This window comes from Sorex araneus, chromosome 2 (genome assembly GCF_027595985.1).
Source record: "Sorex araneus isolate mSorAra2 chromosome 2, mSorAra2.pri, whole genome shotgun sequence".
Taxonomy (NCBI): domain Eukaryota; kingdom Metazoa; phylum Chordata; class Mammalia; order Eulipotyphla; family Soricidae; genus Sorex; species Sorex araneus.
This window is the reverse complement of record NC_073303.1, coordinates 117,941,992-117,969,506: the sequence shown is the minus strand read 5'-3', so window position 1 is coordinate 117,969,506 and position 27,515 is coordinate 117,941,992. Positions and strand designations below refer to the sequence as shown.

General features: G+C 40.1%; 2 protein-coding genes across 2 annotated transcripts in view; one reads left to right on the top strand and one right to left on the bottom strand.

Moving 5' to 3' along the window:
* Positions 1-8,160, bottom strand: part of NUDCD1 (NudC domain containing 1) — a 72,122-nt gene extending 63,962 nt beyond the window's left edge. Inside the window, exon 1 of the mRNA XM_004607665.2 lies at positions 7,928-8,160. Coding sequence (XP_004607722.2) covers positions 7,928-8,045 — 118 coding nt within the window. The 5' untranslated portion in view covers positions 8,046-8,160. The remainder of the gene's footprint in view (positions 1-7,927) is intronic.
* Positions 8,161-8,519: 359 nt separating this feature from the next.
* ENY2 (ENY2 transcription and export complex 2 subunit) lies at positions 8,520-21,504 on the top strand. Its single transcript, XM_055127608.1, has 5 exons — positions 8,520-8,762; positions 9,998-10,074; positions 16,345-16,415; positions 17,594-17,713; positions 20,580-21,504. Exons 1-4 carry the CDS (start codon positions 8,520-8,522, stop codon positions 17,608-17,610), a joined length of 408 nt encoding a protein of 135 aa, XP_054983583.1. The 3' UTR covers positions 17,611-17,713; positions 20,580-21,504.
* Positions 21,505-27,515: the final 6,011 nt, after the last annotated feature.

The window sequence follows — 27,515 nt, the reverse complement described above, 5'->3', positions numbered from 1 at the left end:
CTCCTCAAGCAAAACTTTGACTTCATCTTTCTCAGGTGTTGAGATAGGCCCACTTTAGCCAGGCATCTTATTGGACTTCAAGTCCAGAATGAACCAAGTGTGCAATTAATCTAGAATAGGGGCAGCAGGAAATTCATGACTATGTAAATGCTGTTTTTGCCTCACCCAAATGGATAATCACTTCCAAGCAAAATTCAGCCAGGGAGTTGAGGATAACTGAAAATCTGGGACTATGGATCCCCTTCATATTCCTTCCTATGTGGTAGGGACCTTACCAAATTATCCTGAGTATGCCAACTGCAGTCAACCTTAATGGGCTGCAGTTCCTAATTTGGCTCATCTTTCCAAGACAAAATAAGTTACATGCACTTAAACCAAAGACTTTGAAAGCGAACTTCTGTGAACTTGGCAAGAAACTAAAACTTCCTTTAAAGAAAAACTAGACATTATTCTTCAAAAAGCTAAGGAACGTGTCTTTTTACCTAAAGATGTCCTTAAAGACAGGAAAAACAGGGGCAAATGTTTCTTTACAGCAAACTCATTAGTAAACTAAAGAAGGGTGCCAAAGCTCATGCTGTGATCATTACCCTAAATACTCCAAAGGCCAGGGACAGCCTCCAGTCCCTCCTCCCAGGTTTAATAATCCACCTTTAAAAAGCATATCCCAGAGTCTGATTGCTCTGGTCTCTCAGAGTTGAACCACTCCAAGGCCCAGTAGACCACTGCTTCCGCCCCATTTATGCTTAGTCTAGGATTTCACTTTCTTACATAGGTTTGTGCCCCTCAGCCAGCAGGAAGTAGTTACAGAAGATGGCCCTGGAATCCATGAAGTTTTAGGAGGGTAAAATCCTAGGGAAAATGTTGCAGGTTAGACGTGAGATCTCCACAAGAGTGAGATTTTTCAGGAATAGAGCCTGAAATGCCTGAAAAGCCTGAAAAATAAAGCAAGAAGAAAATGCCTGGTCATCAGCCCAAAGCTCCCTGTGTATTGGGAAGGCTAGACCCTGTGTGTTACAATACTGACGCTTAGGAGATGGGGAAACTGAGTCATCCCTCAGAGCAGAGTGGATCCCCTCATCAAAGGAGAAGCAGCGAGAAAAACAAGAGCCCAAAGCTCGAGACAGTATTTGTGGTATTTCATGGCCCTGTGACAACAGCCAGATAACTTTTACTGTCCACAGAGAACTCCAGGCCAAGGCGATCTGGAAAAAGTCACATGCAAGCAATTCCAAAAGCTATTTGGGACTTTTTGTTCTCTAGAAAAGCAAAATTTGCCTCCCTATCTTTTTCCCTACTCTTTTACCTTTCCTTTTATTTTCTTTCCTTCCTCCTACCTCCATTCTCTCCCTTTTCTTGACTATCCCTAAATAAAATGACTTTACTTACCCTAAAAATGTATTTTACTTAACATATATGTGCATAAACATGTGTGAATATATTGTCACTGTCATCCCATTGCTCATTGACTTGTTCGAGCGGGTACCAGTAACGTCTCTCACTGAGAGACTTATTGTTACTGTTTTTGGCATATCCAATACACACGCGTAGCTTGCCAGGCTCTGCCATGCAGGCTCCATACTCTCGGTAGCTTGCCAGGCTCTCCGAGAGAGGTGGAGGAATCAAACACGGGTCAGACTCGTGAAAGGCGAAAGCCCAACCGCTGTGCTCCAGCCATGTGAATATATATGCATATATATATACATATATATATGTCACATCCAGTATACACGCAATATGAAAGTGCAAATATTTCAAATTCCTAAAGTCTTGGTGAGAGAGAGAGAAAAAAAGAATACCAAGAGTATGACTGCTCGGAGTTAGTTAGCAAATGATTTAGACGAAGCCATGGGAGACCAGAGTGAGACAGGATGAGGAGGGTTAGCAATGCTAGCAGACTGAGAGGTCCCAAGAGGCACCATCTCAATTTATAATAAAATTTCAACAGACTGGTATAGTCCTCTGCAAAGACCTCTCCCTTTATTGCAAGCAGCGGGAACAAATGAGTTTGTCTTAAAGTGCCTGCCAAGAAAGTTTTTATGGGTAATATAGCACTGTAGCACTGTCGTCCTCTTGTCCATCGATTTGCTTGAGCAGGCACCAGTAACGTCTCCATGTGAGACTTGTTGTTACTGATTTGGGCATATAGAATATGCTATGGGTAGGTTGCCAGGCTCTGCTGTGAGGGCGGGATACTCTTGGTAGCTTGCCGGGCTCTCCAAGAGGGATGGAGAAATCGAACCTGGGTTAGCCACGTGCAAGGCAAACACCCTACCCGCTGTGCTATCCAGTCCTTAAGATATCAAAAATCATACCTGCCAGCTTTTGTTTATATTTGGGGGCCATACCAGGCAGTGCTCAGGGCTTGGTTAGGACTTCCTCCTGGCTCTGTGCTCCGGGATCACTCCTAAAGCGCTCGAGGGACCATCTGGGGTGCAGGGGATCACACCTGCAAGGCAAACACCCTTCCCTCTGTACTATAGGCTTCAGCCACACCACGACAGTTTATTTTTTACACAGTTACTAAGTTATTCATGATTGGGTTTCAGTCATACAATGCTCCAACACCTGCCCTTCACCAGTGCAAGTACATTTCAGGCACCAGTGTCCCCAGTTTCCCTCTCACCACCACCCAGCCTGCCTCTATGGTACTTTCTCTCTTCCTCCCTTTCCCCCTTCCTCCCTCCCTCCCTCCTTCCTTCTCTCTCTCTCTCTCTCTCTCTCTCTCTCTCTCTCTCTCTCTCTCTCATAGACACTACTGCAGTTTCTAGTTACCATGTAAAGGCATGGAGGCAGCCACATATAATTAGGATCTCTGATTCAAAGGTGCCTCCCTCCACTGATGAAGGAGAACAGGAAGGGAACAAGGAAAACAGCAAGTCTCAAAGTACAAAGAGAGAAAAAACAAAGGAGTCTGTTATCCCTACCTAGAGGTCCGATTCCTGGTGTTTACAGGAGTATCCACACTATTTTCTCTCTTCCTTAAATAAACACTTCAACCCTAGCAGAGGGTTTGCTTATTAAACAGTAGCTTTTTTTTTTTTTGCCTTTTGGGTCACACCCGGTGATGCACAGGGGCTACTCCTGGCTCGGCACTCAGTAATCACCCTTGGCGGTGCTCAGGGGACCATATGGGATGCTGGGAATCGAACCCCGGTCGGCCACATGCAAGGCAAACGCCCTACCCGCTGTGCTATCGCTTTAGCCCCTAAATAGTAGCTTTCTTAAGCATGTTCTGCTCTCTATGGAACCTTTCCTGGGGAAGCACAAGAATCGGAATAGGGGAAAGGTTACTGAAGCCTCCAGCTCTGATGGGGCCGTGTGTCCAAATGCCAAAACTGTGACACGAGAAAAGAATCAAACCAGCAAAATGAACAATGATGGTATGTAGGCACTCTAACTCAGGCTGTCAGGTTTCACAAAAAAGCAAGATCCAACTACTAATGCCAGCAAAAAAAAAAAAAAAGCGTGTTAATTACTTACACACAAATAAGCCAGCAAAAAAGCAGAAGAATACAAATATGCGTGTATATGTAATACATATATTACAGACATTATGATTATATTAATCAAAAGAGTGACCATTCTAATATTGGATAATAGACCTGAGTAAAAATGGGGTCAAATTATTGAGGACATAAAATTTGATTATGTTTATGCAATGTAAAGGAGTTCCAAAATATATAATTAATTATAGCAGTAATAAAACTACAAAAAGAACTAGAAAAATCCACAATCATAGTCAGAGAAACTCAATATAACTCTCTCGGGCAATGATGAACTCAAAGTAATTATGCTGGAAAAAATGAAGTAAAAAGCTCTTGCCCCGATGCAAAGAAGAATCACTGTATCACTGTCATCCCATTGCTCATTGATTTATACAAGCGGGCACTAGTAACATCTCCATTGTGAGACTGGCTGTTAGAAAAAAAGAAAAAGAGTGCATATTGCATAATCTCAAGCATATATAAAGCAATCTCATACACAGTTACAGAAAGCATGTCAGCTGTTGTTTAGGGATGGGACAGGGAGGGGGGTGGTCATGCAAAAGAGGTAAAGGCTGATTACAGAACAAAGGAAGCTTTGGAGGATGAGACCTAAATTAAATTCATTCTGATGAAACCTTCATCAGCATACATAAGTCCTCCTACAAAGTCATGGATGGGTTATTGGAATCTCTGACTTTAAATGAAAAGACATTAACAAAACAGATTCTCCAATAAATTAGGTTCTTGCAAGATAAGCCAGAATTATTTTTTCTCATCAGCATTATAATGTGACTTTGAATGAACAACTAAATTCAAGGATCTCTTGTAAACATGTCAAAACATATCACAATATACTAAAATATGTACAACTAATGTCAATAAAGCTCATTAAGCTTTTTATGTGTGTGATATAAAATATTTATTTACCAGACAAATGCAAGTATTGATAAAGTACTTAAAAAGATGGACAGAGGACTCATCAATACAGAATAAATGTAAGATAGTCTATGAGGTATAGGTTTCTAGGGGAAAATACAGCACAGGTTCTAATTTACACAGACTCTAAGCAGTCAAGAAAGGAATCTGAGTAACTTGTAAATCAAGATGTAACCCATAAACAAGGATGAAATAATAGACGAGCCCATTTAAGGGCTGGATAAATATAAATTCCTTAGCATAGAATAAAAAAGGTTATTATTATTATTATTATTATTATTATTATTAGTTTTGGGTCCACAACCAGTTATACTCAGGGGTTACTCCTGGCTCTGCACTCAGGCATTACTCCTGACAGTGCTTGGGGACCGTATGGGATACCCGGGATTGAACAGAGATTGGCTAACACAAAGGCAAATGGACTATCTGCTCTACTATCACTCTAGTAGCACTGTAGCACTGTTGTAGCACTGTCGTCCCACTGCTCATCAATTTGCTCTAGCAGACACCAGTGAAGCCTCCACTGTGAGACTTGTTGTTACTGTTTTTGGCATATCGAATATGCCATGGGGAGCTTGCCAGGCTCTGCCGTGCGGGCGGGATACTCTCGGTATCTTGCCAGGCTCCCCGAGAGGGACGGAGGAATAGAACCCGGGTCTGCCTCATGCAAGGCAAACACCCTACCCACTGTACTAGAAACTTTAAATAAATAAACTCAAATATAAAAAAAAAAAAAATTACGTCAATTGTCCAGAGGAGTTTTACCTCAATATCTCTAGACATTAGTTTTCATTACTATTTTATTTTTTATATTTATCTCTGATTTCTGAGTCTCACCATCTGTGCTCAGGGCATACTACTGGCTCTATCTTAAGGATCATTTCTGGTGGGGTTCAGGGGACCACATGCAGTGCTGCGGACAGAACCTGAGTCTGCGTCATGAAAGTATAGCATCTCACCCCCTGTACCGCGCCTCCAGCTCCTAAGTATTACATTTTCAAAGAAATAACCTCTTCTGCATTGTCAATTCTTTAAAAATATTATTTTATAGATTGAGCCCGGCAAGCTACCGAGAATATCACGCCCGCACGGCAGAGCCTGGCAAGATACCTGTGGTGTATTCAATATGCCAAACACAGTAACAAATAAGTCTCACAATGAGAGACGTTACTGGTGCCCGCTTGAACAAATCGATGAGCAACGGGATGACAGTGACAGTGACCATTGGTTTACAAAACTATAATTTTGGAGGTACAGTTGCACCTCTACCTCTCTCTCCCCTCTTTCTCCTCCCTCTATCCTCCCCCTCTTCCTCCCTCTCCTCCTTACAATACCCACTACCAATATTCTAGTACCAAGTATACTATCAAATCAACTCCCTCTACCGTCTCAAATAATGACTAATGAAGAACCCCATTGAATTATTGCAAAAACCTCCAAATGAGTCTCTCTCTCCACTCTTACCTTTCAAACCCACCTCTAGAGCCTACAAGACGACTAATGTGTCTGTTTCTCTTCTATATTGAAAATTTAAATGAGCATTTCTTTGGCTCGAATTGTACATCCCAAATACAATCTAAGGCCAACAGTGGTGAAATGAGGGGAGAAGAAAGAACAGCTTGTGACTTTTTAATAAGAAATGAATCATGAGGGTCTGGAGAAACTGTATAGGGGTTAAACTACAGAGCTACATGCAGATGACCCAGTCTGGTCAATGCCACGTGGTGCCCTGGGCATCACCAGATGTGCCCCAGAGACACTCTCTCCCCAAGCCCTGGACTGCCAGGGCAGTCCAGGGAATAATCCTTGGCACCAAGCAGCACCTAGCATGAACCCACCTTCTAACACAGGCCTTGGCCCCCAAGACCACCCACCTGAGCACTCCACCCCCAAAAAATGAAAAAATATATTAAAATATGAATATACTTAAATGTTAATGTAGTCAATCTAACAAATGTCAATGTATTCAATTTTGAGGTCTGTCTCTTGTGGGGTTTTACTATCTACTTTGAGGGTGTTAAAATATCTTTTTGTTTATGAAAGGATGGGTAAGCTTTTAAGAAACACCCCCACTTAGTAAATTAAAACATCAGCACATCCATGACAGTTGAGATTTATTTTTTTCATCAAAATGGTTTATAAAAAAAAATATAGGAAACTTTGACTTAGAGGATAAAGTCCAAAAGACAAAGTGTCTTGTCTAAGTCCTCTCTCTTTCCCAGACGTTTTGTTATTACAGCACAGGGCAGTCAAAGACTAATTCTTACTCTTTCTTCATGTTTTTTCCACGAATGCAATAATTCAACCTCTTCTTCAATTTTTTTGGAATCTTCTGTGTCAAGCACTGGGGATTGAGTCATAACCAAAAGAGAAAACTTACTGTATTTTTGGAGTTCAGTCTAGTGGAGGAAATAGCAATAATCCCAGAATGAAAGTCATGATACTTATGGTCTTACAGAGATAAATCAGAATCTTGAGTGGCTTTGCTAACATTGACTAGAAAAACGGTTAAAGCAGAACAATACCCCATGGCTCCAGCATAATCAACTATACAGACGTGCAATAACTGTCGGATTTTTAAAGTCGCCCTTGACCAATGTTTTATCCCACCCAAGGTTATGGATTTCCAAATGGCTTCCATGATTCCTTATTAGCGTAAAGTCTAGAATCCACATATAAGAAATTCCTAGCTAAGTCTGGCTGTAAGAATATTGAGACTACTCGTGCATGCCAATAAATTGCATGCCGCCAATAACTGACTTTAGCTAATGAATGTCAACTAAGCAACAGTTTGTAAAAAAGCACGTGCGCGTTTCCGTCTTGTGTAATAAACCAGGGCTGGGCTCCAGAAAGATGAGAGCGCCTGGCGTGCATGAAAAACAACAACAACAACGCCAGTCTCTGAGCTCGACCAAGATCGGGAAAAAAATGCCATTCTATGCGTTACATACACGAAGGAGGATGGGAATTCTGGACAGCAAACAACTGCATAATAAGCGTGGGTGCTGGATCGAAAATGACCCGCCCAGGACGAGCAGGAGCTGGGCACTGTGGAGGATGGGGACAGAGGTGGAGGTGGGGGTAGGAGGTAGGGACAGGTGACAGGACCGTGGTGGGAGGGGCGGGGGTCCTGTGTGCAGGCGCGATTTCCCAACGCTCGCGTTTAGAGAGAGCATGCTCCGGAGGAGCAAAGCCCGTCCCGAGTCCCTCGGCGGCAGGAGGCAGGTCCGGGAGAGGCGGCCCCGCGCGCCGGCAGCAGCACCCCAAGCCCGCTCACACAGAGAGACAGGCTCGCCCGGTGCCCCGCCAGGCTGGAGCCGCGAGGAGGCTCCCCCACGGGGCGTTCGGGGTCGCGCGTCCCCCTGAGTCCACCCTCGCGGGGCTCGGGAGGAGGAAAGCACGGCGGCCTGGCTGGCAGAAGTCCGAAAGGGACGCGCCAACGCAAGAAGAGTTCGGGGCCCGGGAACGGGCAGGGGGAGAGTGAGCGGGGCGCAGCCGTTTCCCACCTGCGTCAAGCTCCAGCTGGTAGCAGGGCAGCGGCTCGAGGGAAAGCTTGTAACCCTCGAAGCGAGGATCCAGCAGCGGTCTCTTCACGCGCAGGGAGCAATTAGCCGCCACCTCCATGGCGCGCCGGGGTCCTACTAGCGGGAGACGGACTGAAGCTCTGCTTGAAAGCTCCGCGCCTCTCTCCGAGCACCCAGGCTGGGAAGCGGCGTGGTTCCCATCCCAGCAGACACCGCGGCGCAGGGTGCCTTCGGGGAAATGTAGTGCCGGGACCAAGCCGCCCGTGGCCTGCCGGGACTTGTAGTTCTCCGGGCCCCTCCGTGCCCGCCGCCCCCAGCCGGGCCCGGACTCTCTTTCCCAGAAGACCGCGCGAGCAGGGGGCGGCCCGCGCCGCTGAGTTTCTCCTCTGATAGGCAGGGCGGCGAGAGCCCGCCCCGGAAATGCGTGTGCGAGCGCTCTGTGCGCTTAGGTGCCCGAGCTACTGAGGGTCTAAGTCTGGGCAGCCGAAGAGTGTGGTAGGTAACGGTGGCCAGCGCAAGGGTCATTTCGTCGCTGGGAAGGGACGGCCCTCGCCCGCGGTGATGGTGGTGAGCTATGCCCGTGGTCCTCGGGGCCGGGACCCGGGCCCGGCCCAGGCTCCTTTCGCTGTCCTGTCTCGCGTTAGCTTCCCCGACCCGCGCTCGCGGGCCTGCCGGGCTCGGGCTGGGCGTGCTGGCGGAGCTGGCCCGGGGCCAGGCGGCGCTTTGTTTCCTGGCTCCTCCCCTCTCTGCCGCCGTCTCCGCCCGAGCCTCTGCCCGGAAGGATGTCGGCACCGGGAGGGATTCCCCTAGCGCCCGGGTTTGGGGGTTTTATTTATTATTATTTTTTTAATTTAATTTTTTTTTACATTTTTTTAATTTTTTTTTTAACCCGTGAGAAAACTGAGGCCTCAGGAAATGCAGTGACTTGTCCAAGGTCACTGTGCGGATCGCAGCAGCGGGGTCCGGGGCGACGGCAAGCCCCGAAGGTGCTAGAAATGCAACTGATGCGACCTGAGAATGGTTTTACGTGGAGGGGCGAGTGGGGAGGAGGTTTAGTCCTTAGAGCCACGGAAACGCACGGGCCCCCCTTCCCTTCTCAGCCCCTTTCTGTTCCCCGTTCGCCGCCAAGATGTTTTTGTATCCCCCACCCCCCACCCCTCCGAAAACTCTGCCAGTCAGTCCTGAGTTTTCGTGTCGGCGAGACGCAGCCGAAGTCAATGAACGTGTGAAGGTTAACGGGTGGCAAATGCTCCAAACTTAACTTCTCTCTCAGTCTGCACCGTCTTGGCTTGTTCTTGCAAATTTTTTTAAAATGTTTTGGTTTGTTTGTTTATGGCTAAAAATTGAGGCGTTCTTAAGTTCGGACTGAGTTTGAGATTTGCTTCCCCCTTCGATCTCGGCCAGCTCTGCTCCACGAGTTGGATGGAGACCTTTTTAAGCGCCAGCCTGGCGGCTGGAATTGTTGCTCCAGCTCACCGAAAAGGCAAGGAAGCATCCAGAACCTTCGCCGGGAATTTCATACTTGGCCACCAGTGAGAAGCCTGTCATTGGTGGTTTCCGTTCCGTGGCTTCTCCCCTGCCACCTTCCCACTCCCCCCAATGTTTAGTGCAGTTAAGTGCATACATGTTGACCTGCTCCCTATAATTGGAGCAGGTGTAGTAGTGTTGGGGTTCCTGGGGTCTAAGTACCTGAATTCAAAGGAATGAGTTCTTTGTCAGGGCCTCAGTTTTCTCATCTGTAAAATGCTAATTAGGTCAACAATGCTTAAATGAATACGTGCTAGGAATTAGATGAGATTCAGGCTTCTACGTGTTTAATAACTTAATTATTATTAGGATGCAGATATTCGTCTCATAAAGGGTGGGGAAAGTGACGTTACTGGTTAGCACTTCTTGGGGTGCAGTAAATAATTATAAGGGTAGCGTGGCATTGTTGAAGTGTATTCTCCTTTAATTGATAGAATGTTCACTGTATCGGGATGCTTGCCTAAGAATTTAGAAGAAACTGCTTTATAAGCGTCCTGTATCTGAAAATAATTTGTTGATGTTCAGGTTAGCAAGATGAACAAAGATGCGCAGATGAGAGCAGCGATTAACCAAAAGTTGATAGAAACTGGAGAAAGAGAACGGTAAGTAATTGATCACAGTTAACATCTTTAAATTGTGGTTATACTGTGAATAGTCAAAGGACAAAATTCATATCAATGAAAAGAACCATCAAAAGCTTCTATTCTTCACATCATCAAGACACAGTGCAGTATTAGCAAGAGTTGGGGGAGAGGGGACCGTGAAGAAAGGTGAGCAAGGAATGTCTTTCCAAAATTGTATTCTAATGAAGAAAAACATCTGTCTGAATAACTTAATTTAACACATGGTACTACCCAAGTTTTGACAAGGGGACGACATGATAAAACCACCTTCAGTTACCAAATTCTCTTAACCTTGGGGCAGTTTCTACTGTTTCTGCTTTCTTCTCCTTTTCTTCATCTTCAGTTCGTTGTGGCTCATATTTCAGGTGGTAATTCCAGTAGCCTTTCTAGGAATCTGTTTAATCGCTGGTAACTTTGCTCTTTCATAGTGCTTAGTCACCTTGTATCATAACCATTTGCTTTGCTAATTGGTAGTTGCTAGTATAATTTAAGTTTCTTGGCAGGAAAAATACAGTTGTATACCCAGCATCTTACCTAGCACATAATTAGCCAGGTAGATATTTAAAGATATTTAAAGAATGAACAGGTTTGGAAGTATGGAGAGGAGGCTAAGGAAGCAGGAATGGCTTTTGGTGATAGGATATGTAAGAGATATGGAAAGAACAGAAGGTATATTTTGGTTTTACCTGGGGGTAAAGTAATCAATCAAGGACTCCTGACTATTTAAAAAAAAAAAAAAGCCTGGGAAAGAAGGATTATCAGTACCCCGGGCCAGTACAGGAAAGAAGGCAGTCTAGACAGATACAAAATAATACGCACATTTAAATTTGTCACATGATGATGTACTGAGTAACTAAAAAAATACAAGTTACTAAAATCTACAAGGCTAGATTATAGAGTGCGAAAGCTGTATAACTGCAGCAGAAAACAGAATTGTGGGTTTATATAAATCAGAACTTTTAATGATAGTGAGAGACTGACACAGATACTAGCTTAACAAAAAGAAAGTATGCATTAACTAAAACTGTCTAGAGCTGGGACCAGAGAGGTCGTGCCGCAGGCAGCAGTGTCTGCTTTGTGCGTGGCCAGCCCAGCTTCTCTCCCTGGCTCCTCATGCTTCTCCCCCACCCCAGCATTGTTGGGACTGATCCCTGAGCACCGCTGCCTGTGGCCCCAAACCAAAAAACATTTTTTCTATACTCCAGGTTTTGTTTCAGGCACTAAAAAATTGTCAAGAAGGCCTTCCGCTTCTCCGCTCTGCTTTTGGTATTCTCAAAAAAAAGACTACCCACAACATGACAAGAGATTTAGTAGTTCAAAATTCACATCTCTCTAGCCTCAGGCCGCCTTCCTCCTGAAATTATTTCTCAGCAGTGAATCTAGCTTGATTACCATCTTACGTAATACACAAGTTATGATCAGCATTGCTTAGATTAGAGGGGGGCTTTTTGGTTGTCTTTTTCTCTTTGGCTTTTTTGGTCATCCAGGGCAGTGTTTAGGGCCTATTCCCGGTTCTGTGTTCAGTGATTATTCCCACCAGGCTCGGGACCGTATGGGATGCTGGGGATTAAACCCAGTTTGGTTACATGCAAAGCAAATGCGCTGTACTACCTCTCTGGCCTTCCTAGATACCATTTCTGTCATGAGAACACTACCCAGATTTCATACACTGAGTGATAGAGATGTTGCCCATCAAAGAAAGTAAAAAAATAGCATATTTGCGATATATATGTGGCTAATTTTATTCCAGAGAAGTGAAATTATTAGAAGAGTTAAAGAAAGGGAATAACTGGATCAAGTTTACATTTACAAATTTACGTGATATTCTGCATGTGGAGGATATACTCAAAGTTCTAGATTACAGAAATCCATATTAGAATAATTAACCAGGTTGAATTAAAATAGCAGAAAGTAGAACTCAGTTGTTTAGTTAGTTTTTCTTGTTTTTGTTTATTTTTAAGTAAAATCAGCCATTTTTTAATTTTTGTTTATTTATTTATTTTTTTGCTTTTTGGGTTACACCTGGCGATGCACAGGGGTTACTCCTGGCTCATGCACTCAGGAATTACTCCTGGCGGTGCTCGGGGAACCATATGGGATACTGGGAATTGAACCCCGGGTCAGCCACGTGCAAGACCTGCTGTGCTATTGCTCCAGCCCAGATCAGCCTTTCTTGATACATGGGGCAAGGAAGAAGGAAAGAATGCAAAACACTGTATAGAGGATTGACTTTTAATCAGTTTGGTTTTTAATTCATGTAGCTCAGCTACTGAGTTTCTGTTTTATACTCTTAAAAATGTGCTTTAACATTTTGGATACAGTAAAGTTGTTTTTTTTTTTTTTTTCTGGAGTCTGCATTCTATTGGAAGGAGACAAAATATGTGTAACATGTCAGATGGTGATAAGTTCTAGAGGAAATATAAAGCAGAAAATGAATATTTTATTTCTAGATAGGAAAAATGTCTTCTGACAGATCAGAAGAATGTGATGGAGTTGGACAACTCCACGAAGTACAATATTGTGGTAGTAACTTGCCTGACTTTTTTGACAAGCACTTAGCTAAAGAAAGTTAAATTTGGGGCTGGAGCAATAGCACAGCGGGTAGGGCGTTTGCCTTGCACGCAGCTGACCCGGGTTCGATTCCCAGCATCCCATATGATCCTTTGAGCACCGCCAGGGGTAATTCCTGAGTGCAGAGCCAGGAGTAACCCCTGTGCATCACCGGGTGTGATCCAAAAAGAAAAAAAAAATTGGGGTAAGAGAAAGGGTAAAACACTGATGGGAAGGGGACAAGATTGCAAAGTCATTTAGGCTAGTACCGGTCAAGCTACGAGTGTTAAAAAAAGTGGAAAACCACAGGCAGGTTCTAATATTCTAAGTCAATGGGAAGACACTGGGGGATTTTGAGCAGTTGAAGGAGACATCAGAGGAGGGAAATAGCAGAAACAATTTAGGCAACTTTGATATAAGGATCCAGTCACAGTGATTGAATTAGGGGGTGGTGGCAGAGATTGAAAACCATTTTGACTCTACTGTATATTTTTTGAAATTTCATTTAAAATTACTAAGGCTTCCTCCTCAGTTGACTTGTGTGAGTCTTAACAAAGTTGCTGAGTAATGAACCTTCCCAGGTTTCTTGCTATTAGGACAAGATAACATTGATGTAGCAAAGAAGCTCAAGTTGGGTTTGAGTTATAGAAAGAAGGAAAAAACAAATTTCAAGATGGAACAGTCACTTGATGAGATACTTAAAGAGAGGCAGTTTTGTTTAATATATGACATGTTATGAAGAAAAAAATATAATCTAGTTTGAGGATTTGCAGGAGTGGTTATGGCAAAAGGAAAAGAAAATACCAACAAAACACCATTTTGGTGCACTCAGAATGCCACTAGTTGCAATGCACATTCAGTATTTTTTCCCCCAATGGGAAGAGAAAACATTGTCAACTAAATTATGATGAACATATGCCAGTTACATAATTCTTGAAACATAAGAAAGAACAGTCTTAGAATTAAATGTTATATAATGACTGTACGGCATAGTGAAAAATACAATAATTATAATTTTGAAGATTTGTTGGAGCAAAGGACAGGGAAGTCTGTGAGATTAGAGGGATGAAATTAGGGTAGAGGGAGACCAAAGCAAGTAGTACAGCCGGCAGGGAGCTTACCTTGAACACTGGACTGGGTTTGATCACCGGCATACCATGTGGTCTCTGGACCCTGCTGGAAATAATCCCTGAACAGAGGCCAGGAGTAAGCCCTGAGTAAGCTCTCCAGACCCCAATAAATAAATAGATGTAGGTCAGGGTAGAGAGCCAAAGGATGAGCATTTGTGGTCATAGTATGAGTATGAGTATTTGAGTTCTAAGATTTCAGAGATGCTGTTTTCCATTCAACGAGTAACCTAAAAGTGGTAAATGATCTAGAATGTTCTTGGTAGATGGAAATAGAAAGTGCAAGAAGGGCAGAGAATAGGTTTCTTGAGAACTATTTTGTCCTGTCCACTTGATTTTACAGATGAGGAAATGAAGGTCAGATTTTAAAAGACTTAAATAAGAAAGGAACTCTTTTAAGAGAATATCAGATATTAAATCTTTGCTTTATAGCTCATGAAAATCAAAAGAGTAATAATAGGGGCCTAAGGGATAGTATAGGTTTTAATTTACTTGTCTTCCATGCAGCCAACCCTTTTTCAATCTCCAGCATCTCATATGGTCCTCCAAATACTTCGAACTGTGAACCAGAATACAGAGACAGGAGTCAGTCCTTAGCTCTGCCGAATCTAAAAACCAAGAGAAAAAAAAATCTAATAGAGATTACAAATATTTATATATAAGCAAAGTATATTCTTCTGTCCACAATTAGTGGATGTAAGTTTATGTGGCAATTTTCTATTTAAATCTGTACACCAGTTCTATTCTTAAGGTTATAAATACTGGCAAATATATTTAAACTGTCATCATCTCTGACCATAAATCTGTTTCTTAATCCCATCACTCCTACCCCTTGTGTTTTATTGCCTGTATATTTCTGCTGTTTCAGTTTATCTGTTTTCTCAACCTTGCTTAGACTGGCTCTTCCAACCTTGTTTCATTTTTCTGGCCCCCCTGTCCTACCAATTGACCCCTGAGTCTCATGCTGTGACCCCCCCCACCCATTACATAATTTTCACCTGTGATCGATCTCCTTTAAATATCCTGGGAGCGGGCTGGAGCAATAGCACAGCAGGTAGGGCATTTGCCTTGCACATGGCTGACCCCGGTTCAATTTCCACTATCCCATGTGGTCCCCGAAGCACTGCCAGGAGTAATTCCTGAGTGTGAGCCAGGAGTAACCCTTGTGCATCATCAGGCGTGACCCAAAAGGAAAAAAAAATAAATATCCTGGGAGCCCACATGGGGGCTGTATGATTCCAGGTTAAAAAATGCTGGTCCACTGAAGCTTTTTTCACTTCATCTTATATAGCACAGTTGTCCCGTTGTTCATCGATTTGCTCGAGTGGGCACCAGTAACATCTCCATTGTGAGACTTGTTACTACTGGTTTTTGGCATATCAAATACGCCATGGTAGCTTGCTGGGCTCTCCAAGAGGGACAGAGGAATCAAACCTGGGTCGGCCGCGTGCAAGGCAAACGCCCTACCCGCTGTGCTATCGCTCCAGTCCTCATCTTATATACGAAAGCTAATTCTGACTGCATTTATTTGAGTTCTAAATGCACGCACTCACAAAACATATTAGCATACATACACACATGAAATATATTGGCATAGAGATACTGCAGCTTATAAAGTAGATACTGCTGTGGCATCAGAAGCTTATGTATATTGGAGCTAGAGAGAGAATATAAAGATTAAGGTGCCTGCCTTGCAATACCCTACCCTGGTTCAGTTCTCCAGCACTGCATGTGATCCCTGGCAGTGGCCAGGAGGCATCCAAGAGCAGATCTGAGCTATACTGAATAAATAGTGATTTCTTTGTTTTCTCTGTTCAGCAGATGGCCTTCACTCAAACCTTAAAAACACTGTATCAAGGGTCCAGAGAGATAGTTAAAGTGGTAAGAGCACCTGACTAACATGTACCGGGCCTGAGTTCATGCCTGGCACTGCATGCCAACTCACCCCCAGCACCACAGGCCTTGGCCCTGGAAGTTCCTGAGCACTGCATTACTAGACCAAGCATGTCTAGATGTGACTCGTATTTAAAAAATAGCAAGCAAATGGGATAAATATGAAACTTAAAAAATGGGCCTAATAATAATAACTATGAGCTAAATGTTAATACAGTTGGAACTAATAAAGACAACTTTAGGTAAAAAAGTGATTACAATTAAGATAAAGTATGTCTAGGTTGTGGTTACTTAGCTTAGAATCCTTTTTTTTTCTCAGATTCTTTGCAGAATAGTATAGTGCAAGGTCAACTCATTAACTCCAAAAAAGCTAAGAAAGAAAAAGTAATTTTTGGTTGAGGTTTGCTCTTTAGCCTCATCAGGGAAAAGCAACTCTGCATCGTTAACTTTCCGTTTGCTCAAAGCTTCTATATAGCCACTGTTAAGTTTTCCCATTGGCAATCTGAAAGTAGCAGCATACTCAGCATTCACTAAGTCAAAAATAAGTCAACTATGTTAAAACATGCAAGTATGGCTGGGGATTTTTAATTAAACGATGAATCTTTGCCTAAAACATTCCTACCTAAGGTATTGTATGTACATTGCTGTAGTTTAATTGGAAACACTTCTCATTCAACAGCCTCAAAGAGTTGCTGAGAGCTAAATTAATTGAATGCGGCTGGAAGGATCAATTGAAGGCACACTGTAAAGGTAATCAATTTCATTTAGAAGATACACTAATTCCTTTGTTCCCAAGTATGTTGGTTTGGGTACACTGGGAAAAAGAATTTAAGGTATATTGAGTGCTCAAGCATAACTTTAAACAATAGAAAATTGATTTTTATAGTAGTAATGATTTCCTCCTCTCAATATGTAAGGCTAATTCCTAAAATTTTAGTTCTTTGTGGTTTTCCTGAAACAAGTGAAGGCAGTTTTTTTTTTTAATGGTACTCCTACTCTACTCAAAGTGAATGTTAGTTATTCCTAATAAAATTAGTGTTTTTAGTTAATGAACTGAGCACTTTATGGTTGGCAAACTTACAGGAATTCTGTCTCCTGTCTTTAGCAATATTATTTTGAACGATTTCTCTGTAAAAGCTCTTAGAGAATTATAATTGCTTTTTAAAAATTATAATGGAAGCTTGTTAAATTGTTCCGCGTTGATTATAGGTGTTACTAAGACAAGCCAGTTTTTTGCTCAGACTTTGCTATGATGGAGTTCTGGGTATTTCTAATGAACATCATTGTATTGTCATGGTTTCTACAAAGAAGTCAGATTAGAAAAAGCATAGATTTTGAATACATACAGACTTCGGTAAAAAACTAGGGCTGATTTTCAGCTCATGTTTAGATGAGTTGTAAGCTTTAGCTGTCTCACCTGTAAAAGTAGGAAAATATGCAAGTCATTTAGATATTTTCTGTTAAAATTATGTAAGGTACCAAGTACATAATAGAAGACCATTAAGTAATATCAATTTTTCCATCTTCCCTTTTGGCTCAATCTAAAGAACAAAGAGGAGTAAAGTTGTTACTTATTTTAATATTGTGCTACACGTTCACAGACTCAGTATTTTGCTCCTTCCATATGTTAAAAATCTAGTATCATTGTATAATGAAATAAAGAAATGCACAGTTACATGTTTCCAGCTCTTGGCAAATATTTATTTGAGTTTGCAGTTCAAATTCATTCTGAGTGTTAAATGTTACTTAGCTGGGAGATCAGTAGACCTTTTGTTTGTGTTTTGATCTTTTGGATTCTTAATGTGTTTTAAGGTTGAACTAAATCTTCGTTAGAAAAGAAAAAAGAAGTATCCTCTTATTTTTTAAAGACCAGCCTGCAATCTAAAAACATGATCTTAACCCTTCCTCTATGAAAATCTTTCTTACAGATAATGATTTTAAATGATATGATTTGTTTTTTGCTTTTGCATAAGAGGTAATTAAAGAAAAAGGACTAGAACACGTTACTGTTGATGACTTGGTGGCTGAAATCACACCAAAAGGCAGAGGTAAGGAACCTGTGGGTGTTGGGGGTGAGGCGGCTTCAGAGCCTGTTCCCCTCTCTGCTTGTTAAGCTTTGTCAAACAGCCAAATGCATTTTTCAAAAATTGTTTGAATTGGTTATTCTCTCCACTCCCCGGCAATGCCTGGAATCAGATTCAGATCCTCTGTGTATGAGGCATGCCTTCTGGCCCACATCTCTGCCTCCTTTATTTGGGTACCTGGAAATCCTTACTGAGAAGAGCTGTAATGGCTTACCTGCCTTGGTAGCATGGTTTTGAATAATGAAGGAGATAAAAGGTGTAAATGTTTTTGCCCTCTAGAACAGTATATAAGTAGGCTGCGAAATAGGTATACACATAGAGATTCTGTAGAGGGACATAACACTTGAAGCCAAGATTTTTGAATTTTAATTAGATATGGCCTGACACTACATAAATATTAATAACAGTTTTATCCAGCCCTTGTCGTGCTTTGCTATCTATCACTTGCTTTATTAAAAATAAAGCTCTCTCCTTTTCAATGTCTAATTAAGAATTTGGATCCATACTTAAAGCTCACACCACAGCTACATTCTTGTTGGTTTTGTTTTAGGAGTCCACACCTAATAGTGTTCAGGGAATTATTCCTAGGAGGAGAGTGGGGACACCATACAGTACCGGGGATTGAATATTTAAGCCTCCTGTATGCAGTGCATGTGCTGCAGCCCTTTAGCTAACTTTCCCACTTCCTTCACTTTTTCTCTGTTTTACCTTACTCACAGAAGATAAAGGAGAGAGAGGAAGTTAGCACTTGGGTTATTTATGAATCTAGGAGATATAGTATATTTTTATCTCTGATGTAGCTACAGTATTTTCACTTCAGAAAAAAAAATTGGTACTGGTAGGTGGAAGGAAGTAGATTAATTTAGATGGTCCCATACGTTGTTTTCTCACAGAAATAGTAAAAAAATTTAATGTGAAAGCCAAATAAATTTGAAGAAAATTGCTAGAAAATATTCCTTCCCTGAGCTGTGCACCTGCTGAGAAGGAGTTACAGAATTTGATCTTTTTAATCATTTCCTTTGCCTGTGACTGGCTAAAAACAAGACTTTTTTTTCTTTTCTTTTTTGAAACAAATTTTTTTTCCATCATAGATTTATATTTTAAAATAATTTTCACTATTTTTTTTTGCATCTCTTTGGTATCTCTAACTTTGGTTTACTCTGTTAGCATTCAGGAACTGTTCCTTGCTTCTTCAACACTTAGGATCTTGGTCCCTTATAAATCATAAGTCATTTGGTCACTTATATAAAGCCCCTTATAACACCCCTGTCAAAAGAAGAAATTGTTTTGTTTTCATTTTCAGGGCTTTTTCCTTTTAATTGTTAAGACTAGAAATATTTTAAGACAGTGAAATTAACTATTTGATGTTTGGTTTGGGTTTTGGTTTTGTTTCAGGTACAAAGATCTGAATTTTGTGCTTCACGGAACCTCCAAACCCAAAACTCTCCCTCTAGCTGTTCCTTTATGGTCTATGCCCTGTCCTGTCCCCGGGCAACGACAAACCTCCATCACCATACTTTCTGTTAGAAATTTAGTTTTTCATATACATACTGATCACATTTGCAGTAGACTAAATTGCATCGTATCTGTAGACACACTTAAATTAAATTTACGAAGAGTATTCACATGGTGTGTTTATTTGTGGATTTCTCTGGAAACAGTGAACTATATCTGAATTTTCTTCATTTCTTTGGATAAAAACAATATCAGAAGTCTTTATTCTGTTTTCCTTATTACCCGAAAAAGAAAAGATATTGTATATTAACATTGAATATTAACATTTCAAAGTGCAGAATGTCAGTTTCTTAATGTATAATTTAATACTTGGATAATATAGTCACATGGTTCAAAATTTAAAAGGTGAAAAATCAACAGCAACTGCAATTTTTGTTTCTTTTTTTATTTTTTGTTTATTTGGGAGCCATATTCATCCTCTGCTTAGAAATCATTTTCATGGGTTCTGGGAACTGCTTGAATTGCAGGGGATTTTTTTTTTCAATCTTTTGAGTCAAGAGTATGTATCTTTATTTCAACCACATTTTGCCAAGTTATCTTTCCAAATATGTGCATGCCATTTTTTATTCCCAAGGTCTATGAATGAGTGCCAGTTTTCTGAGTCTAGCCAACATAGAGTATTATTGACCTTTGGATTTTAGTCAACCTAGTTTGTAAACATATCAGAAAGTGGGTTTTAAATTTCATTCTCATGACTTCATGATGCCACTTGTTCACTCAAGGGCTGTGTGTTTCTTGTTTTCCTTATCTCCTGTGTTGTGTTTTCCATTGCTTTGCTGATCGTGTGTTTTTTGGGTTTTTTGGTGGGTGTGGAGGGAGGGTTGTTTTGTTTTTATGTATCAGTTTTGAAATTGTACAGTAAAGCGATCAGGCCATTTCCCTAGGTTTTGTTTTTAGACTTCATTTTTGGTGTTTGGGAGGGAAAAGGGGATTGGGAGCACACTTTGCAGTATTTGGGATACTCCCGCCTCTGTGCTCAAGACTCTTCTGGCAGTGCTCAGGGGACCTTGTGCCAAGGGTCAGATCCAGGTCTCCTCCCACATGCAAAGCAAGTGTTCAGCTTTTGATCAGTCTCCTTGACCCTGTTTTTGATACTTTTAGCCAGGCATAAAGTCCTACATTTGAATCAGATTTATCTGTTACAGACTGTTTTAAATGAGTCTTTCCTATTCCATTTATTTTTGAATGTTTTCTTATCATTGTGGGATGTATTTTATATGGGATAGTTCACTGATTATCCTGAATAAAACATATCTCAAATTGTATTTAGTAATTGTAATCTTTTTACTCTTATATTTTTATTTTTATATTTCAGCCCTGGTACCTGACAGTGTAAAGAAGGAGCTCCTACAAAGAATAAGAACATTCCTTGCTCAGCATGCCAGCCTTTAAGATTGAATTAGATTGCGTTGTTTTGTGGTTTTATTTCTGAAAGTAAAACTTGCCATAAATTAGGAAACAGTTTTCCAAAATAAAATCCTTTTTTGTATGATGGTATACAGTTTTCAGTAATGATGTATACATTGTACTGATTTTTTCCCTAAATGTGTTATTTTAATAAATATCTCATGAATGAGTTTGAAGTTTCCTTGGATTTTGGATAACTGGGACTTTATTGATAATTTACAAGATTTGTTGGAGAGAAGAACTCAGCAGTTAATATGGTTTAAGTATTAAATATGTGCAAATTTCTGTGTTAACAACTGAGAAGAAATAAGTAGCCTCTTCTGATTGTTTGGATATAGTCTTTTGAATCCCTATAATATTTTACAATATGTGTCCCATCTTGTATTAAGTTGTCTTCTTATTTGTTGAAAACTGAGGATTAGGACTGGGTCTTACTCATCTTTATGTGCCTTCCTTATTCCTCAAAGAATTTACCATCCTAATGGAAGAGAGAACATTTGCAAACTGGCTCCATACCAAACTGGCTCACACTTTCAACTCAGCTGAACTTTGAAAGCAGAAACTCTAAATTGCTGCCCCACATACTAAGGTCAAGAAAGAACTTAATGGGAAATAACCTCCACCCATAGCTTTATTCTGACATCAAGATGCCAAATCCGATGGACACTTACCTATCCTTATGTGACCTCTGCTGGAAAATGAAATTGTTGACCATCCTGCCACTTGGAACTTTCTTCCCACTCCTGATTATTTCTTCCTTCTGCTGGAAGTTCCTTCTCTTTCTTGTGGAGTACCTTTTGCTGTATGGGACATTAAATAATGGTGTTTCTTGAGGCTTTCTCCTGGGCCCTCTACCTAATGATAAACTTCCTGGGCAAATCATAAGAAACTTGGCTCCGACCATGGCTTCAAATATTAACAGGTTGATAACTGTTAAATTGCATCTCCAAATCAGACTTCAACCCTGCCTCCAGATCCATATACCCACCTGCTATATGGATTAGCTTCCATGGATGTTCCATGAACACCTCAAACCGATCATGCTCTTGTAACCGCCCCTACTGTATCTCTTATCTGTGAGTGGTACCTTCTAGATGCATAGATAACCTGAGGAGCTTGTAAGATACCGATCCTGAAGGTAGGGCTATGGCACGAGATTCTGTATTTCCTACAAGATCCCCAGTTAGCACTTAAGCTGCTGTTTGAGGACCCTTTTGTAGCAAATGCTGTAAATTGGCCATTCCCTGTCTTTAACTGCCTTAGTTCAAGCGCAGATTATCACAGTAAGCTCCGAACATTTTCTTACTCCATTTGCCCCATACCTCTAATATCTCCCATACCGTTTCCTAAGTGACCTTACTCCTATTCAGGCCTGATTATTTGATTTCACTTACTGGAGAACTATGGCTCCTTCTAGTTGGCAGTACTTAAACTCAGCCATAGCACCCAGAACCTTCTTGATCTGACATTTATTTCTCTATTATCGAGTCCCTAAGTATCTGATCTTTTCACTTCTAAATACCTTTGTAAATAATTTAGAAAGCCCGTCAAAGCCACTGGGCCTACCAACTTCAGCTTGTTGCCAAAAATGTTGCTCCTCTGGTTTGATTTCCCCATCAGTTTTTGCTTAAGAAGCCCCTGAGCATAATATCAACACTGGTTCGCAAACTTCTATGTATCACCTGGAGGGGAGAATACATATTTTTAATTTTGTATGATAGTTTATTGTAGATGAATGGAGAAAGAAGTGACTTAGAGAGCAATGAATGAATGATATCACAGGAGCACCACAACAAGGTGTAGCTGAAGAAAATAGTGTTTTTAGTTCATTCTTTTGGAGATAGAATTTGTTTTATGACAAACCTTAAGTGTCACCTGAGCCAACTGGCTTATTCATGTAAAGTTTCGATTCTGATACATGTACACAATCATAAAATCTACCCAAAAGAAGTTTATTTCACTGCAACACTTGAAAAGCAATGGTCTAAAGTCATAGCTAATATTTGACCCATTAGCACCCAGAAGAAAATAATCATAAGTAATACTTAGAAAATGTTTTTAAAAATAATGGGTGGTTCTTATTTCATAGTACTGTATATGAGAGCAAAAATTGCTCATAGAGATATTTAGTGCACAAGAAAATGGGTAAAAGTTTTATAAAAATATTTTGAGATGGAACAAGAATGTTGAAAATAATAGAAAATACTAAAGAGTATACATAGCTTTAAAATACTAGTGCCCCATACTCCCTACAATCTCTAGGTTTCTTTGTCACCTTAGGAATGACTTGTAACTTGCATCTAGAAATAATGGTATTTTTCAAATAAACTGTGAACCTTTTGAATCATTAATTTATGTAAATGAGGAATACATTCTTTTAAATCTTGCCTCTTTCATGCTCAGTGTTGGAAATTCAATAGGTGATTACTGTTACATGACTGCACTGAGTGAGTAAAATACTATTTAAGATTACTGCAAATTCTTGTATAGGATTAAAAAAGACAGTTTAAATGATTCATGTTATCTCTTTGCCTTGACGTTACAGTGTATCATTTGGTTGAGCAATGCCAAAGCAGGGTGTGAGTGATGCTACACATTGGCAATTGGATATGGACTTTTCGTAACCTAATAAAAGGCTCTACCTAACTTAAGAGAATTGTGACAGCTGTTCAGTGGCTGATGTTGGAAATCATCCAATGTGTGCACGTGTGTTTTAACCCTTCTTGTAAATAGTTATCTCATGTTACTCAATAACTTCGTTAAGCTCCTCATGTTTACTAGTAGAAATCACGCCAAAGTTAGTGGCTAAATCTATTAAGAAAATGGGTGAAGTCAGACTATTTGCATTCTAGTCTTATCAATGATAATAATTTATCATGTAAGACTGGTTTAGTTTTCTCATCTGCATTAAATAGACCTGATAATGCTGACCTAACAAGTTTTACAGTAACTTTTTACAGCTGCAATTATTATTAATAGGACAATCATTTAAAAAAAAGGTTTGGGTAATAGAAAACGAGCAATACTCATGTTGCTTTTGGAAAACCTAGAAATTGTGTAATTATGATCTCTAGGTTTTTATAGCTCTCTGTATACGAACTACTTGAGGAAAGTAGTTGAGGAAAGTAGTTGAGGAAAACTGCTACATCTATTTTTCAGGAATTTTTAGATAATACTAGTTACTATGAGAATATCTTCAAAGTAAAGATGACCAGCATAACCCAATTTCAATAGAATAAATACAAAGAGCACTTAGCTGGAAGGGTTGAAACCATCTGCATTCATTTCTGCCCTCACTATATTACTTCTCTCTGGAATGGACACTAACCTATTTGTTTTTCAGTGCCTAACAGAGTAACTTCTTAAAATAATATTTGAATAAATAAATTAATGGCAATAGAGAAAATTTTGACTTGTCTAGTTATTTCAGACTTCAACTAACATTTAATACTTTTGTGAGCCACCAGGGGGCACTTGAAGCCTGTTGTTAGGTCCTTCCTGGGGCTCAAGCTTAAATGTATTCTAATTCAACTGATAGAATTCTAATTCTGACCAATGAGCTTTTTAAAGATGGAAGCATCATTGAATTTAAACTCAATGTGAGGATCCCAGTATGTGCTTCTGGTGTAATCTAAGATAAATCACTGTAATACGTAGATACTATTCTACTAGGAAAATTTTCTGAAACCAGTTAATTCAAACATTGATTAATACAATTGAAATATTTCTTTTTCAGTTATTTCATTTAAAAAAGTGACTGTTAGAAAATGTTGTAGGTAGTGCTTAAATAGCTACATTAATAAGCAAAAAATTATAATAGAAATCTTCATAGATGAAAACAAAAGTCACCTGAATAGACATAGAGCATTCAGTATAAATGAAACACTAATTGATAACTGAAAAAAGTATAAAATCCCCTAGCAGGCTAGGAATAAACGGACCTTTTTTAATCTAGTAAAGGATAATCGTAATCACCATAAGTGATGCCATACTTAACAGCAAAATGCTGAGAAGTTTGTCTATCTTTTAAAGAAGGTTATTTAATGCTCCTTTCAAAACTGGTTTCAAGGCTATAAATTCTCTAAACTATTGCCTGACTGTGAAACTCTATCATTCCTTCAAATCTGAATGATGATCTAACTGGTTAGAGTATTCTTGGTGGAGTTTATTTCATTTTTTCTACTCGATCCCTCTTTGTCTTCTTAAAGTCTCATTTGATAGATCTGCTGTGAAAGTTGTGGACTTTCATTTGTATGTAAGTTCCGTTTTTGACCTTGCTGTTTCCATTATTTTGTCTCTATCTTTGACTTTTGTCATTCGGATTAAACTGTGTTGGAGTTTTTCTATTTGGGTGTATTTTTATTAGATTCCCTCTTGCATCTTGGGTCTCAGTTTCTGCAGTCAACTTCAGGAAATTCTTAGCTATGATTTTACTATTGGATCTTCACTGAATTTGCCTTCTAAACAGGAAAATTCCTATGATTTAGGGTCTCCAATGAATTTTATATTGCTCATCTTATATTTACTGACATAGTTCTCTGAGTTCATAGTTCCCCGTTCATTTCTTTTCAGATTTTTTTCTCCTTCAACTTTTTTTTTTTTAAAGAGAATTCTTTTGCATCTCATCTTGGAGCTGCTCAATCTTTTGCCTCAGCTTTTGTTATTCTGCTGCTCAGACCTCTCTCTTTTTTTTTTTTCTTTTTGGGTCACATCCAGCGATGCACAAGGGTTACTCCTGGCTCTGCACTAAGGAATTAGTACTGGCTGTGCTCAGGGGACCATATAGGATGCTGAGAATCTAACCCGAGTCAGCTACGTGCAAGGCAAATGCCCTACCCACTGTGCTATCAATCCAGCCTATCGCATTTTTTATATATCACCGACCATATTCTTCATTTTGAAACTTCTGAATGTAATTTTTTAATTTCCATTCCCATATTTTCTTGTGCTTTGCTTACTATCTGTGTTATCATTTTCTTCAAGCTTATTAAGTATCTTCAATATGTTATTAAAATTACTTTCTGAGAGTTTATAAAGCTGGTTGATGCTGGTTTATTATTTGAATTTTTTGTGCTTGGTGGGTTTCTCACATCTCTCCCCATGTTTGGTTTATCCTTTCACTTCCATAAAAATTCCTTGCTTCTTCTTTTCCCTTATACACATAATCTTGTTCAAACCTAACTATCCCAAAAGCTTATCCTCTGAGTATGCCTATCACATGAATTTTGTCAAAGAAAATTCTGCACTGCTTCCGATATGCCTCTGTTCTACAATAGCACTTACAACATTCTGAAAATAACTTGCATTAACTTTTCAAAACTGTTAATGTTATCGAATTATAAAAGATTGAAAAAAGATAAAGGAGAAAATAAAAATATGAAGGTGAGGAAATATTTTTAAAGAGACATTTAGAAGCAATGTTAAAGTGACCTTGACAAGTAAACAAAACACAGAAAAACAAACAAGCAAACAAAGAGAAAGAAGTATGCCCATTGGACTGGGGATGTAGCTCAGTGGTAAAGTGAAGGAGGCCTGGATTTGATTTCTGGGCACACACACACACACACACACACACACACACACACATACAGTTAAAAATATTAGGACACTCACAAGGTTTTAAACATGAACTGTACTAACAGTCATTAGATTTCTAAGTGTTACATTTATATAAAAGAATGTTTCAACTTAAACTATGTGAGGGTGAATTGAGACATTGTAAAGTAACTTTCAAATAGTTACACACACTACATGTATATTATATATTATATTATTACAATAATATATAATATAATAATATGTTACATATTATTATGGACTGGAGCAATAGCACAGTGGATAAAGTGTTTGCCTTGCACGTGGCCAACCTGGGTTCGATTCCTCTGCCCCTCTTGGAGAGGCCGGCAAGCTACCGAGAGTATCCCGCCTGCATGGCAGAGCCTGGCAAGCTACCCATGGAGTATTCGATATGCCAAAAACAGTAACAAGTCTCACAATGGAGACATTAATGGTGCCTGCTTGAGCAAATCGATGAACAACAGAATGACAGTGCTACAGTGCTATTATAATGACAGTGACAATATAATATAATAATACATAGCAGGACAACAGTGCTATACAAAGCAGTGCTATAATACTATATAATAAGCAAAAACAGTATATATTATTATTACATAATAAACAAAAACAGTAACAATAGGTCTCATTCCCCTGATCCTGTAAGAGCCTGCAATTGTTGGGCTCACGAGTAAGGAGAGCCAGCTTAAATCTCAGGGCTGAGTGTAATAGAGACATTACTGGTGCCCGCTCGAGTTAATTGATAAACAATGAGATGACAGTGATATAGTGATAATAGCACTGCAGCACTGTAGCACTGTCATCCTGTTGTTCATTGATTTGCTCAAGCGGGCACTATTAATGTCTCCATTGTGAGACTTGTTATTACTGTTTTTGGCATATCGAGTATGCCACAGGTAGTTTGCCAGGCTCTGCCTTGCGGGAGGGATACTCTCAGTAGCTTGCCAGGCTACTGAGAGTATCAAATCAAACCCGGGTCGGCCGTGTGCAAGGCAAACTCCCTACTTGCTGTGCTATCGTTCCAGTCCTATATATTATAATGTAATATATAATTTAATATAATATATAATTACAGACCCTCTGCGATAGGGTCCTGCTCTGCCAGCTGCTCAACAACCTCCGGGCACACTCCATCAACATCAAGGAGATCAACTTGAGGCCGCAGATGTTCCAGGTGTTGCCCAGAGATGCAGGCAGGTGCAAGTTTGTCAGTGTGCAAATCGTTACAACATGCCAGTTGACTAAAAGCTTACATTTGGGAGACTGG

Coding starts and splice junctions, on each gene's coding strand:
- ENY2 (XM_055127608.1), top strand. CDS start 8,520: ATGCCCGTGGTCCTCGGGGCCGGGACCCGGGCCCGGCCCAGGCTCCTT. Junction 8,763..9,997: donor GGGATTCCCCTAGCGCCCGG/GTTTGGGGGTTT, acceptor GTTGATGTTCAG/GTTAGCAAGATGAACAAAGA. Junction 10,075..16,344: donor GAAACTGGAGAAAGAGAACG/GTAAGTAATTGA, acceptor CTCATTCAACAG/CCTCAAAGAGTTGCTGAGAG.